At 35.1% G+C, this 16,201-nt stretch overlaps 1 protein-coding gene across 8 annotated transcripts in view; it reads right to left on the reverse strand.

The window, feature by feature from the left end:
* The window catches only part of JAK2 (Janus kinase 2), a 155,738-nt gene that overhangs the window by 70,668 nt on the left and 68,869 nt on the right, over positions 1-16,201 (reverse strand). For 5 of the 8 annotated variants that reach the window (XR_013404577.1, XR_013404578.1, NM_001265901.2 and 2 more), the window contains 3 exon segments: positions 13,311-13,456; positions 9,241-9,562; positions 8,027-8,146 (listed from right to left, as the gene is read on the reverse strand). Coding sequence is in view for 3 of the 8 variants with exons in the window: in NM_001265901.2 (NP_001252830.1) it covers positions 8,027-8,146; positions 9,241-9,562; positions 13,311-13,456 (588 nt within the window). In the remaining 5 variants the exon portion in view is untranslated. 8 annotated transcript variants of the gene reach the window in all.

Here is a 16,201-nt window from a genome sequence, read left to right on the forward strand (position 1 = left end):
GAGATTCAGAAAATCAGATCCAATATAAGATAGATGAAAACACAGTTACCAGGATGAGAAAGGAATGACCAAAAATTACAGCTGTACTAAATAATAGCTGTACCTAGAGAGCTTCCAGTCCACACTATAAAGTAAGACACTGTGATCGAAGAGGTACTTCTCCAGAAAAGAAGTAAAAACACTATCATATGTGACAGGTTTGATGACGTGAAATTTTGTATTGAGAAGTCCACTACTTTACAGAGTTCTTGTAGAAAATGAAAATAAAGCTAGATACAAAGGAAAAATCATAAAGCAATAATTAACCCCTGGAAAAAGTTATATAAGAATGAAAATGTGATTACAGCATATTTCTTGGCCCAGCCATGAACAATATTTACATAATTTAAAAAAATACAGAATAGAGTCCTAAATCAAAAATTATAATAAAGAGAAAAGCGTATGACATGTTTGAACGATAAAAGGTATTTAGTGGCCAGGCGTGGTGCCTCACACCTATAATCCCAGCACTTTGGGAGGCCAAGGCGGGTGGATCATGAGGTCAGGAGATCGAGACCATCCTGGCTAACATGGTGAAACCCCGTCTCTACTAAAAATACAAAAAATTAGCCAGGCATGGTGGCGGGCACCTGTAGTCCCAGCTACTCGGGAGGCTGAGGCAGGAGAATGACGTGAACCCGGGAGGGGGAGCTTGCAGTGAGCCAAGATCGCACCACAGCACTCCAGCCTGGATGACAGAGCGAGACTTCATCTCAAAAAAAAAAAAACAAAAAAAAACAGATATTATAAAAGATATTCTAAACAAAATTAAAAGACTTGGAGGTTACAAACATGTACAACAAAGGAATATACCTAACATACATTTTGGGAATAAAACCTATAAAACAATTAAAAATAAAAAAAGAAAACTAGTCAAAGGATGTGAAAAGGCAGTCCACAGAAGAATAAATATTAAAGCTGACCTATAAACACAAGGTATTGCTCAATCTCAGGTTCTAATTAAGGAAATGAAATATAACAGGAGAGCATTATTTACCCATTGATTTGGCAGAAAAATTAAAAGATTGATAACATCCAATGTTGGCAAAGGGTACAAGAAAAGAGGCGTACAGATACATTGGAAACACCTTTTGAGAAGTATTTTAATAATCTATCAAAGTTGTAAATAGTCATACCCTTTGAACTAGCAGTTCACTAACTGGTATCCCTCTTATTGATATACAGGCACATTTTGTTTACTACACTTCCCTTTATTGCTCCTTGCAGATATGACTTTTTTTTTTTTTTTTTTTTTTTTTTTTTTTTTTTTTACAAATTGAAGGTTTCTGACAAACTTATGTGGAGCAAGTACAAGTCTATCAGTGCAATTTTTCCAATAGCATATGCTTACTTCCTGTCTATGTGTCACGTTTTGGTAATTTTCACAAAATTTAAACTTTGTTACTATTATACCTGTTATGGTTATTTGTGATCAATGACCTTTGATGTAACTATTGTACAGTTGTCCCTCAGAATACAAGGGGAATTAGTTACAGGACCCCTGCATATACCAAAATCTGAACATATTCAAGTCCTGAAATCAGCCCTGCAGAACTCATATATGCAAAATGTCAGCCCTACATATATGCAAGTTTCGCATCCTGTGAATACTATATTTTCCATCAATGTTTGGCTGAAAAAATTGCATATAAGTAGACCCACACAGTTCAAACCTGTGATGTCCAAAGGTCAACTGTAATTGTTTTGGGGCACCACACACTGGGCCTATATAAGATGGTGAACTTAAGTGATAAATTTCTATATGTTCTGATTGCTCCATCGAATAGCTATTTCCCTTTCTTTTTCCCTCTCCTCAGGCCTCCCTATTCCCTCAGATACAACAATAATGAAATTAGGCCAATTAATAATCCTATAGTGACCTCTAAGTATTCAAGTGAAAGGAATATTCACCCATTTCTCACTTTAAATCAAAAGCTAGAAATGATTAAGCTTAGTGAGGAAGGCATGCTGAAAGCCAAGACAGGCTGAAAGCTAGGCCTCTTGCACTAAAAAGGCAAGTTATGAATCCAAAGGAAAAGTCCTTGAAGGAAATTGAAAGTGCTACTACTGTGAGCACATAAATTACAAGAAAGTGAACAGCCTTATTGATGATACAGAGAAAGTTCTAGATAGAAGATCAAACCAGCCACAACATTCCCTTAAGCCAAAGCCCAATCTAGAGCAAGACCTTACTGATCTTCAGTTCTATGAAGGCTGAGAGAGGTGAGGAAGCTGCAGAAGAAAAGCTGGAAGCTACAAGAGGTTGGTTCATGAGGTTTAAGAAAAGAAGCCATGTCCACAGCATAAGTGCAAGATGAAGCAGAAAATGCTGATGTGGAAGCTACAGATAGTTATCCAGAAGATCTAGCAAGGACCATTGATGAAGATGGTGACACTAACAAACAGATTTTCAAATGTAAACAAAACAGCCTTCTGTTGGAAGAATATGCCATCTAGGACTTCCACAGCTAGTGAGGAGAAGTCAGTGCTTGCCTTCAAAGCTTCAAAGGACAGGCTGACCCTCTTGCTAAGGGCTAATGCCACTGGTGACTTGAAATTCAAACCAGTGCTCATTTACCATTCCAAAAATCCCAGGGCTCTACAAATTATGCTAAGTCTACTCTGCCTGTGCTCTATAAATGGAACAATAAAGCCTGGATGACAGCACGTCTGTTTATAGCATGGTTTACTGACTATTTTAAGCCCATTGTTGAGATCTGCTCAGAAAAAAAGATTGCTTTCAAAGTATTACTGCTCATTGACAATGCACCTGGTCACCCAAGCACTATGATGGAGATGTACAAGGATATTCATATTATTTTCATGCCTGGTAACACAACATCCGTTCTGCAGCCCATGGATCAAGGAGTAATTTCAACTTTCAAGTCTTATTATCTAAGAAATACGTTTTGTAAGGCTAAGCTGCCATACATAGTGATTCCTCTGATGGAGCTGGGTAAATAGAAAAACTTATGGAAAAGATTCACCATTCTTGATGCCAGAAAGAATGCTAGTGATTCATGGAAGAAGGTCAAAGTGTTAACATTATCAGGAATGTGGAAGAAGTTGATTCCAACCCTCATGGATGACTTTGAGGGGTTCAAGACTTCAATGGAGGAAGTCACTAGGATGTGGTAGAAATAGCAAGAGAACTAGAATTAGAAGTAGAGCTGAAGATGTGACTGAATTGCTACAATCTTATGATAAAATTTGGACAGATAAGTTGCTTCTTATGCATGAGCATTAAAAGAATGGTTTCTTGAGATGGATCTAGTCCTGGTGAAGATGCCGTGAATGTTGTTGAAAATACAGCAAAGGATTTAGAATAAAGTTTAGTAGATAAAGCAGTGGCAGGGTTTGAGAGGACTGACTCATTTTGAAAGAAATTCTACAGTGGGTGAAATGTTGCCAAACAATGTCACATGCAACAGAGACATCTTTAACGAAATGGAGGGTCTATTGATGCAGTAAATGTTGTCGTTATCTTAAGAAATTGCTTCAGCCAACCCAACCTTAAGCAACCACCACCCTGATCGGTCAGCACCATCAACATCAAAGTAATACCCTCACAAGCAGAAAGATTATAACTCTCTGGAGGCTCAGATTATCATTAGGATTTTTTAGCAATCAAGTGTTTTAAATTAATTTTTAAGACATAATGCAGTTGCACACTTAGTAGACTTGATTATAGTGTAAACATAACTTTTATATGACTGAGAAACCAAAAAATTTATGCAACTCACTTCATTGCAATATTTGCTTTATGGCAATGGTCCAGAACTGAACTAGCAATATCTGACATATGCCTATATACATTTTGCAAACATCCTACAAAAGACTTAGAATCTATAGAGACTCTACAAATTGATCAGAAAGGGACAAGCCAATGAAAAATGTGCAAAAGACTGTCACAGGCACTTTGTAAGAAGGATATTCAGATGAACAATAAGTAAGTGAAAAAGTACTCAACATCATTACTCATCAGGGCAATGAAAATAAAAACTACAATGAGCTACCAGTACACATCCACCAGACACACAAGACATTTTTAGACTGACAAAATTAAGAGTTGATGGGGATATGAGACAACTGTAATTATCATGCATTATTGAAGGAAGAGTGAACTGACAGAAGTACAAAAAATTGTTTGGCAGTATACTAAAGCTATCACTATGACTCAATAATCCCATCTCTAGGTATATATACACAAAAAAATGAGTGCATGAGTCCACCAAAAAATATGTAAAAGAATGTTCATAGTAAATTTATCCCTAAAAGCCCCAAACTGAAAGCAACCCAAATGTCCATCAACAGAATAAATTTAAAATTTGAGATATAGTCAAACAATTCAGTACTACCCAGCAATAAAAAGGAGTGAACTGACACATGTAACAACATAAATGAATCTTCAAACATTATACTAAGTAAAAGAATCTAGATTTTAAAAGAAAACATACAGTATCATTCCATTTATACAACCTTTGTTAATAGATAAAACTAAGTGATGGTAGATGATAGGTACCTTAAGTTAGGGGTGGAGGTGAATAAGTGGGAAGATGCATGTGGAAACCTTCTGGAAGTAAGAGAAGTATTCTGTTCTTTGAGGTGGGTATGGCTACAAAGATGTACAAATATGTAAAAATTCATTGAGCTATACACGTAAGATTAGTGTGCTTTACTGTGTTCATGTTATAGCTCAATAAAAAGTAAAAAGAAAAATAGGCAACAAAAGTTGAACTAGCTAAAACTACAAAACTACTGTGCATCAAAGGACACAAGCAACATAGTGAAAAGCAATCTATGGAATGGGAGAAAATATGTGCAAATCATATATTTGAAAAGGGATTAATATCCAGAATACACAAATAATTTCCATAATTCAGCCAAAAAACCTGATTTAAAAAATGAGCAAAGGACTTGAATATATATTTCTTCAAAGAAGATACACAAATGGCAATACATATATTAAAAGATGCTCAGTAACACTAATCATTAGGGAAATGTGAATCAAAATCACAATGAGATACTACTTCACACCCATCAGATGGCTACTATCAGAAAACAGAAGATAACAAGTTTTGATGAGCATGGGGAGAATGTACTCCTGGTAGGAATGTAAAAATGGTGCAGCTACTGTGGAAAACAGCATGATGGTTCCCTAAAAAATTACAAGTAGAATTACCATATGATCCAGCAATTCTACTTCTAAGTATGACATGGTTTGGTTCTGCATCCCCACCCATCTCTCATCTCGAATTGTAATCCCCATGCAGCAAGGGAGGGACATGGTGGGAGGTGACTGAATCATGGGGATGGTTTCCCCCATGCTGTTCTCATGATAGTGAGGGAGTTCTCATGAGATCTGCTGATTTAAAAGTGGCACTTTCCCCTGCGCACTCTCTCTCTTCTGCTGCCATGTAAGACATGCCTTCCTTCCCCTTCACCTTCTGCCATGATTTTAAGTTTCCTGGGCCAGCTATGCAGAACTGACTCAATTAAACCCTCTTTTTAAATAAATTATCCAGTCTCAGGTAGTATCTTTATAGCAGTATGAGAACAGACTCGTAGAAGGTATATATCCAAAGGAATTGAATGCAAAGTCTTGAAGAGATATTTGTACACCCATGTTCACAGCGGCATTACTCACAATTGTCAAAAAGTAAAAAAGCGACCTGAATATTCACTGATGGATGAATGAATAAACAAGTGTGGTATATACATGACACAGAATACATGTATATATTAAAAATGAAGGAAATTCTGATACATGCTGTAATACAAATGAACCTTGAATATATTATACTAAGTGAAATAAGCCTGTCACAAAAAGACAGTATTGTTTGATCCTGCTTTTATGAGGTATCTAGAGTCGTCAAATACATAGAATAAGAAAGTAGAGGGCCTGGGCACAGTGGCTCACGCCTGTAATTCCAGCACTTTGGGAGGCTGAGGTGGGCAGATCATGAGGTCAGGAGTTCAAGACCAGCCTGGCCAACATGGTGAAACCCCGTCTCTACTAAAGATAAAAAAAAATTAGCCAGGCATGGTGGCATGCACCTGTAATCCCAACTACCCGGGAGGCTGAGGCAGGAGAATTGCCTGAACCCAGGAGGTGCAGGTTGCAGTGAGCCAAGATCGCAATGTTCCAGCCTGGATGACAGGGTGAGACTCCACCTCAAAAAAAATAAAGAAAGTAGAATGGTGGTTGCAAGGACTGGGAAGAGGGGGAAATGGTGAGTTTTTATTTAATGGGTATAGACTTCAATTTTGCAAGATAAAAGAGTTCTGGAAATTGGATGCACAACAATGTGAAAATACTTAACACTACTAAACTGTACACTTAAAAATAGTTAAGATGCTAAATTTTATATTATGTATATTTTACCAAAAATTATAAAAAGAAATAAATGCTAGAATGAAGAGGAAAACGATAGTAAAAACAAAATGTTACTAACACATAATACACTGGGAAAATGCAATAATAAGCAAAAATTATTTTCCTATATCCAAAAATAATTTGGTAGGAAAATACACAGAGAAAAAGTATTAATCTTAATAAACAACAGAAAAAGCAAAACATATCATGAATAAAATAAAAAGAAACATGATGTGTCAATATGAATAAAATGATCAAGAATTACTGAAAAACATAAAACAATACTTGGGTATAAGGAGAAATACAATATATCCCTAAAACAGAAAATTTAATATGAGACAGAAATGTCAGCTCTTCCCAATTTGTTGCACAATTCCAAAAAAATGTCAGTGTAATATTTTTAAGGAGCTTTACAGATACTCAGCAAAGAAGTTAGTGTCACACTTAAGAGCTTAGGTTTTCAAATCATGCATTTGAGTTTAAATAGCCCTACCACTTAACCAACACCGTGCCCTTGGAAAGTTACTTAACTTCTCTGTATTGCAGACTTAAAATTAAGCCAAGTCCAAATACAGTCCCATAGAGAAGTTCTTTAGGTTACTACAGTTTGTTCACATTAAGATCAATAAACTCTCCCAGAAACATTTATTATAGATCCACATTGAGGTTGAAAATTAATCATCCTTTCATGCATCCATAAAATATTTATCAAGCTTTTTCTAAACTAGGCCCTGAGTACACTGTGCAAGGTATAGGGGGTACAAACACACATAAAAATATGATCCTTACCTTCAAAAGGCTCACAGTCTACTACGCACTAGGTGTACTATCATATTTTTCTCTAAGAACAGAAAACTATGCTGAATTAAGTGAGTTGCAAATTAGTTATAATTTTGGTAATATAACCCTGGAACAGCCAGACAGGTAAGCCATATAAATACTTAAGATAAATGGATAAATAACATTAATAGGACTAGTTTAAGCCAGGAAGTGTCAAGAAGCATCTGAGTTAAAAAGAAGACAGAGCAGATAAATGAGAAACTTAAGAGCAAAGTATAAAATAATTCATTTCTTCCATTTATATTAAAATAAATTCGATTTCTGAAGCTATTTAAAAAAGAGAAAGGGTTAATCTTTTAGAATCAACTATGTCTTATAGCTTGGGTGGGGCTGACCTGGGATTGATTTACATTTTGTTATATAAGTTCCAGACATCATTGTTTTATTTTTCTCCTTTAATTAGGCAGTATAACTGGCACATATACATCCCTATTGATAAAATATTTTAGTCAGGGGTGAGCATTACATCAGAGAACTAGTATAATCTAGAGTAGAGATAGGGGAGAAAGTAACTGGTGCTTTGCTAATCATAAAAATGTGTAAAAAAAGTACGGTAATGTACAAGAAACTCTGTAGGAAGATGGTGTTGATAGTAATACAAAAAGCTAGATGTTATCAAAAAGTTTACTGAACTGATGTTTATGTTTAGAGTTATATTTAAAACTACAATCAAAATTCCTACCAGAAAATAATTTTGGTACTAAGATTCTAAAATACATATTTCTGAGAATTATAAAATGAAACCATTATTCAACCATAAAGCAAACTTACCAGATTTTTACCATCTTGCTTATGGATAGTTACAACTCGGCTTTCATCTGAACCCTCTTGGTTTGCTTGCTTAATACTGACATCAATAATATTAGGAAAATCGCAATATAACTGTAAATCCTATAATTTAAAAGCATGTAAAATTAAAAACGTAGAATTTATGGAGCCATTTTAAAACAAGACTTATGAAGAAGACAACATTCATTCCAAATTCTTTAAAATAAAAAAGGTATTGATAACAACAGATAAGCATTAAATATGATTTCCTCTATCAATCTAACCCTAAGACTATGCTGTATCTTGTTTGACTTAAAAATGAGAGCATTAAATGATGCCAGGAATCTAAAATGTGCTATGGCACTCTTCAATTCAATTAACATTAGTAGAAACCACTGCCAGAAGACTGGAAATGAGACTACCAAAGATGAAAAATTAAAAAATCATCCCTCTAAATCTCTAGTAACAATCTGTGAACAACATGGATACTAATAAATTTAAAACTTGCAATGCAAACCTAAAAAAAAATAATTAATTATTTAGCAGGTATATATTATCATAAAATCAATTAATATTAATCTTTTCTAGTTAACGAGTTTTTTTTTTTTTTTTTTTTGAGACGGAGTCTCGCTCTGTCGCCCAGGCTGGAGTGCAGTGGCGCGATCTCGGCTCACTGCAAGCTCCGCCTCCTGGGTTTACGCCATTCTCCTGCCTCAGCCTCCTGAGTAGCTGGGACTACAGGCGCCCGCCACCGCGCCCGGCTAATTTTTTGTATTTTTAGTAGAGACAGGGTTTCACCGTGGTCTCGATCTCCTGACCTTGTGATCCGCCCGCCTCGGCCTCCCAAAGTGCTGGGATTACAGGCGTAAGCCACTGCGCCCGGCTAGTTAACGAGTTTTATAATTATGCCTTCTGTTATCACTAATAGTGAAAGAAAGGCAAAACTCCTTTAAAATCACTATTAGAATTGGATACCTTTCTGAAACTGTAATATAGTCATTGCTAATTATTTTGTCATAAAAAATTAAATGAAAAAACCATTTAAGAATAGCAGGCAAAGAATTATATGACCTTGATAGCTTCACACTATTAAAAACTTCCACTTCTATCAAATGGGAGAAGTGCAAGACCATGTTGCAAATGATTAAAATTACTTTGTTTTTATTTCCATTCTACTTAAAATAACAAAAGAACAAGAACATATCATTAAGGATTACCTGTTCTGTCAGTGTCTCACTTTCTTTATGTTTCCCTCTTGACCACTGAATTCCACCGTTTCCAGTTATTATAATGGTTGCAAAAATCTCCTCACCTGAAGGACCACTTCCAGGTTCTTTTACTTCAAATTTCTCTGTGTAGAAGGCAGACTGCAGGGTTTCCAGATTTATAAGATACTTAAGTTTCAAGTTTCTGGCAGTGGCTTTGCATTGGCTGAACTGCTGAATAAATCTGCGAAATCTGTACCTTATTCGCTTCCTTGTCAAAATATGATAGTCTTGGATCTTTGCTCGAATACATTCTGGTAAGAATGTCTTGTAGCTGCAGATAAAAAAGCACATACAGAAAAACAAAACAAAAATTAGAAGATAAATCTAAAAATTGAAAAAGAAGTTACCACCTTTTTCCATGGTTAAGTAGGCATTACAACACAGTGGCCAAGTGGAGTAAGTTGCCATAACCCCCATCCATACAGTATAAAACTTTAAGATTTTGTTTGATGATACAAATATATCCACACACTGAAGTTATCATCAATGTTTACAAAAGAAGATGTTAATCTTCTTGCCCTAATGAAATGAATCCTCAGTCTAGTTAGTAAGAGTCTCTAAAAATTCCTGTTCTTTATTTCACATACCAGAGTTAATGGTTGATAAGATAATATTTTGGCACATATTGAACTGTGCTACAAATATTTCCTATGATGCTGTGCTCCAAAATTTACCTGAATTTTGGAAATTGTTACATTCTGTTGGAAGCTATTTTCATTATGGAAACATACTTCTGTATATTATTTTGTTAGGCCAGCTTCAACTCCTAATAATTCCCTTGTGATCAAAACAATTCCATTTAGAAATGTTCTGACTTTTCTGTACATTCATCTCTGTGCAATATTCTAAAGAAGGTTATTTCTCTGCTTCTAAGGAACATTTTATTTCTAAAGTACCAATAAATAATTTTCCATGCCTTAATATATGCTAATCTTTCTTCCAATCATCCATCTCCTATCTAGTTACCCATTCTACAAGGCTCAGCTCAAGCATCATCAAATCCAGGAAACCTTTCTGGACCTCATTCTATGACATATTAGATGTGGAATCCACAGATACAAAGGACTTGCTAAATTAATGTCCTTCCCATCTAAAATGTAAAACCTCTTAATCCCACATTTCCCTCTAGCCACAGCCTATCTGGCCTCTTTTTGAAAGAATGTACATAGCCATTTCCATTTTCTTGCCTTCCATTTATCCCTCAACTCATTCCAATTTGGCTCTGTTCCATTATTTCAAGAGAAACTGCTCTTGCTAAAACCAAGAAAGATACCCATGTTGCTAAAACCACATTTCCACATGGCACAAGACACAAAAGAAAAATCTGGCAAATTAGACTGCTTCAAAATTAAAACTTTTGTGCTACAAATGATACCTTCAGGAAAGTAAAACAACAATATATAGAATGGGAGGAAATAGTGGCAAATCATAAATATGATTATATGTGGAGACTTGTATTCAGAATATAAAAAGAATTTTTTAAACTCAACAATTAAAAGACAACTAACCCAATTAAAAAATGAGCAAGGAATTCAAATAGACGCTTCGCTAATGAAGGCATACAAATGGCCAAAAAGTGCATGAAAAGATGCCAAACATCAGTAGTCATCAGAGAAATGAACATCAAAACTAGAATGAGACAGCTCTTCCACCCACTAGGATGGATAAAATAAAGACAGACAGAAACAAGTGCTGAAAAAGTTGGAACTCTTCATGTACTGCTAGTGTGAATGTAATGTGGCACAGCTGCTTTTGAAAAGTTAAGCAGTTCCTCAAAAAGTTAGAGTTACCATATGTTCCAGGAATTCCACTCCTAAATGTATGCACAAGAAAAAATGAAAAAATACATCCACAAAATTACTCATATACAGCTGTTCATAGCCGCATTAGTCACAATAGCCAAAACATGGAAGCAGCCCACATTTTCATAAAGTGAAGAACAAATAAGCAAAATGTGGTATATCTTGGTGAAATGAAATATGATTCAGCAATAAAAAGAAATGAAGTACTGATACATTCTACAACATGAATGAACCTTGGAAACATCATACTAAGTGAAAGAAGTCAGACAAAAAAATGCCACACCACATTTTGCATGATTCTATTTATATGAAATGTTTGAGACAGGAAAATCCACACAAACATAAAGTGATTTCCAGAGGCTAGGGGAAAGTGGGATGAGGACTGAATGCTAATGGGCATGGGGTTTCTTTCAGAAAGAATGAAAATGTTCTAAAATTAGATTGTGGAAATCTTTATACAACCCTGTGAATATAATACAAAATATTAAATTGTACACTTTAAATGGGTGAGATTTATGATTTGTAAATTATCTCAATAAACTCTTAAAATATCACAGAATCTTATATAAGTGTTTAATATCTACACTATTTTTAAAGTAAAGCAGTAAAAAAGAATGATGCAGCATTTTGCATGGCTAAGAGCATGAGTTAAAAGAATCAGATAAATACAGTTACTAAATAGTCATCAGGTTTAGAACACTAGACTAAATAATGTAGGGAGAAGAATAATAGATGACATGATTCTCGACCTGGAAGAAACTACAATCTACATAGAAAGATTGTGCCGAGACTTTGGATGACATCATGGTTTCCAAAGCAGAAATATTCCACGATAGCATAAGTCTAGAGATGGCTTCATATTTATAACATTCATCTTCAATGGGTCAAAGCTTCTGTTCTTCAACTGTGTTCCCCTCAATTCCTTTGGTTTCTATGTAACGACATCTAAGATACTCTTCCTGCGACTATGTTCTACTATAACCTGGCATATAGCAAGTATTCAATAAGTAGCTACCAAATGAATGAATGAATGTGTTTTTTTTTTCCTTTGGGCTTTGGAATCTTTTAGATTCCTGAGTTCCTAAAATTATACCCTATGGCTTACACCGTTGAGTTAAGGCCAAATAGACATCTGAAAGTAAAACAAGAATATTTAAAACCAAAGAGAGAAATACAGAAATTGATACTCTGCAAATTGGGTATGTAACTGTTTTGATGACAGGGCAAAGAAATGACTAAAGCCAGTTATTGGGAGAACAATTTCAAAAAAGGAAGCTTTAAGCACATTCATGACATACTCAAATTTTTAATCTGGTAAAGTATGTAATATATAAAATACATATTTAGCCTTCAAACTTAAAAGTCAAACCATTCTTATATATAACTTTTTAAAAAGTAGTTTTATAGCCTGTAGAGTTTCAGAAAACTGTTATTAGCCATGATTGTCAAGTTCAATATGCAGAAGAATAATTTGAAGAATGCAGAGTTTGGATCACTTGTATAAGAATACCCTAGAGCACCTGTAAAAATTCACATTTGTGGGCTTCAACTCGGATTTACTGAATCCAAATCTCTTGGATTAGGACCCAGAAATCTTTGATTTTAACAGACACCCCCATGTGATTCTAATGCAAATAAAATAATACACCACCATTTGGGAAATACTTATTCAGGTCATTTATATAGCCAGCTAGAGGATCTACTATCAAAAAGTGTGCCTCCAGGTGTTTCTTCCATTCCTCTGAACTTACCTAGCCTTCTCAGAATAAATGAAATCAAATAATAGATATTTAATACCTATGATATTTCCTGTAATACAACTCTTTCAATAATTTCACCTTACAAAGTGTGTGTTACTCCCAAGATATAAAACTTACCCGTATGATTTTTTATTACAGGTTGACTATCCCTCTTGCAAATATCTGAAATCTGAAATGTTCCAAAACCCAGAACTTTTTGAATGTCAACATGATGTTCAAAGGAAATGCTCATTAGAGCATTTTGGATTAGGGTTGCTCAACTGTTAAGTTCAATGCCAATATTCCAAAATCTGGAAATATCCAAAATCTGAAACATTTCTGATTCCAAGCATTTTAGATAAGGGGTACTTAACCAGTATTACAAAATCAAAAGGCATGGGTAAACACAGAAAATATATAGGAATTATATAAAATCTCTACTCACACTTATGTGTAAGGATTTGCAAAAGAAAATTACCTGATAGAATTATAGATGGCCAGTGGGGTTTGATCATTTTCTTTGGCTATTCTCATCATATCTAACACTGCCATCCCAAGACATTCTTCCTGTGTTTCATGAGTCACAGGTACTTTTATCCATCCATGCACAAAATCATGCCGCCACTGAAACCAGAAATTTAGAAGGAAATATCTCATCATAAGTTTCATTAACATGTTTTAATCTATGATTGTATTTTAATCATAATTTTCAGAACATGTGCATTTACAAGCTACAAATTGGCCAGGCTCAGCAGCTCATGCCCATAATCCCAGAACTTTGGGAGGCCAAGGCATGAAGATCACTTGAGTCCAGGAGATTGAGACCAGCCTGGGCAACATAACAAGATCTCGTCCCTACAAAAAATTTAAAAATTAGTCAGGCATGGTGGCACAAACCTGCAGTCCCAGCTACTCGGGGGGCTGAGGTAGGAAGATCTCTTGAGCTATGATCACACCACTGCACCCCAGTCTGGGTGACAGACCAAGACCCAGTCTCTAAAATAATAAATAAATAAATTCCTCCTTTAATTTTCATTCATTTTGCAATACAATTTTAATAAAAGTTCATTTGCAAATGAAAACTGATTTACACTGGGTTCCCAATTACAAAGTACATACAACATTGGCCTATTTCATTGCATATATCTTCAATTTATATGTTCTACATAAAAATTACCTAAATTAAAATAGATATTACTGAATTAAATATATACTGAACTCCAATTATGTTGGAAGCATCATACTACAAATGGTGTTGGATACAAAGAAATAGCCATGTGCCCCATAACAATGTTTTGGTCAATGGCAGACCACATATATAATGATGGTTCCATAAGATTGTAATTCTGCATTTTTACTGTACCTTTTTTATGTTTGTATATGTTTAACTACACAAATACTTACCATTGTGTTACAATTCCCTACAATATTCAGTATAGCAACATGCTATATAGGTTTGTAGCCTAGAGCAATAATAGGCTATACCATATAGACTAGGCATATACTAGGCTATACCATATAGGTTTGTGTAAGTACAATACATGATAATCACAGAATAATAAAACTGCCTAATGACTTATTTCTCAGAATATATCCCCATAAGTAAGTGACACATGACTGTATAAGATGTGGTCTCAGTCATCAAGGGGACCAAAATTTAGCTTAGAAGCTAAACGGAAGCAAATAATTAAAATGCCAGACATGATATAGGAAGCACCACACAAAAGCTCCTTCAGGAACTTGGAGACGGTTAAGATTATATTCAGTTGGAGTAATCAAGGAGGGTTTCATGGAAGATTTGAAACTTCACAGTGTGTTTAAAAATAAAGAAATGTATGATGGACACAAAACAGGGTAAAGAAATAGAAGGAACAAGACACACAAAAAAGCACAAGGTATGTTCAGATGCATAAACTAATTTGATTAGGGACTGAAGTTTATGTGAAGAAATAATGTGGATTAAAACCTAGAAAAGTAAGTTGGGGTCAGACTGCAGGTGCCCTTGAATGACCTAATCCTAGAAACTATGGAGATCTATTTTCATCATGTCTCTTCCATTGGTAGAGTAGTAGCAATGACAGAAGTGCTTGAAGAAAATAAAGTGTATGCAGAGAGGCTCTTTAAGAGGCTGGTGTATGGCTCAGATATGAAATAATAAGGATCTGATCCAGGAAACATAAGATACTAAAAGATTCTGAAAAAGGCTGATACTTTATTAACTATATATTGTATAAAGAATGAAGAAGAGAGAAACACAGAGGTTCTAAGATTTTGACCTGAAGGATTTAGGAATGCAGATAAATCAGACTGAACATGTAATGGGAGAAAGAAAAAGAAAGCAAAAGTACAAATATTCTAAACATAATACCAATTTTCTTTGTAGAAAAAAGGTAAGAGCCGTATCACCTAAAATAACAATGTGAATCAAGGTTTTAAACTGGACAAGAGAAATATAGGTCCTTCTATATTCTACATCTGTATTTCCCTTCTTTTGATGTTGATAACTTGTCTCACGAACTTAAAGCTTTACTGGAACCTTTTTAAACTAATTTTATTAAAAGAAACATATATTCAAAAGTATATTTGCTTTTTTATTAATAAAATATAGAAGATATTTTCATATAAGAAAATAAACTATTAAGAAGCACACCATCATATAATCAGTATTAACCAAAACAAAGGCCTAAATGTTGCTAATACAAAATTAATTCAGGGTAGGAGACAGATTTTTGCTCAGTTTTAAACACTTATTTCACCACACTTTTGAGAACAGGCAAGTAAGTTATACTGTTTAAGTAGAAGATGATCAATGACTTGGTAGATTCTTTTTAATAGCTTGCCTTGGTTCCATATAGAACTAGTAGAGAGTCTGGACATGGTGGCTCACGCCTGTAATCCCAGCACTTTGGGAAGCCAAGGTGGGCAGATGACAAGGTCAGGAGTTCGAGACCAGCCTGGCCAACATAGTGAAACCCCGTCTCTACTAAAAATACAAAAAATTAGCTGGGTGTAGTGGCAGGCACCTGTAATCCTAGCTACTAGGGAGGCTGAGTCAGGAGAATCACTTGAACCCAGGAGGCAGAGGTTGCAGTGAGCCGAGATCACGCTATTGCCCTCCAGCCCGGGCAACAGTGGGAGACTCTCTTGTTGCGGGAAGTCAGAGACCCCAAACGGAGGGACCAGCTGAAGCCGCGGCAGAAGAACATAAATTGTGAAGATTTCATAGACATTTATTAGTTCCCCAAATTAATACTTTTATAATTTCTTATGCCTGTCTTTACTCTAATCTCTGAACATAAATTGTGAAGATTTCATGGACACTTATCACTTCCCCAGTCAATACCCTTGTGATTTCCTATGCCTGTCTTT

This window comes from Macaca mulatta, chromosome 15, assembly GCF_049350105.2.
Source record: "Macaca mulatta isolate MMU2019108-1 chromosome 15, T2T-MMU8v2.0, whole genome shotgun sequence".
In the NCBI taxonomy this organism is placed as follows: Eukaryota; Metazoa; Chordata; class Mammalia; order Primates; family Cercopithecidae; genus Macaca; species Macaca mulatta.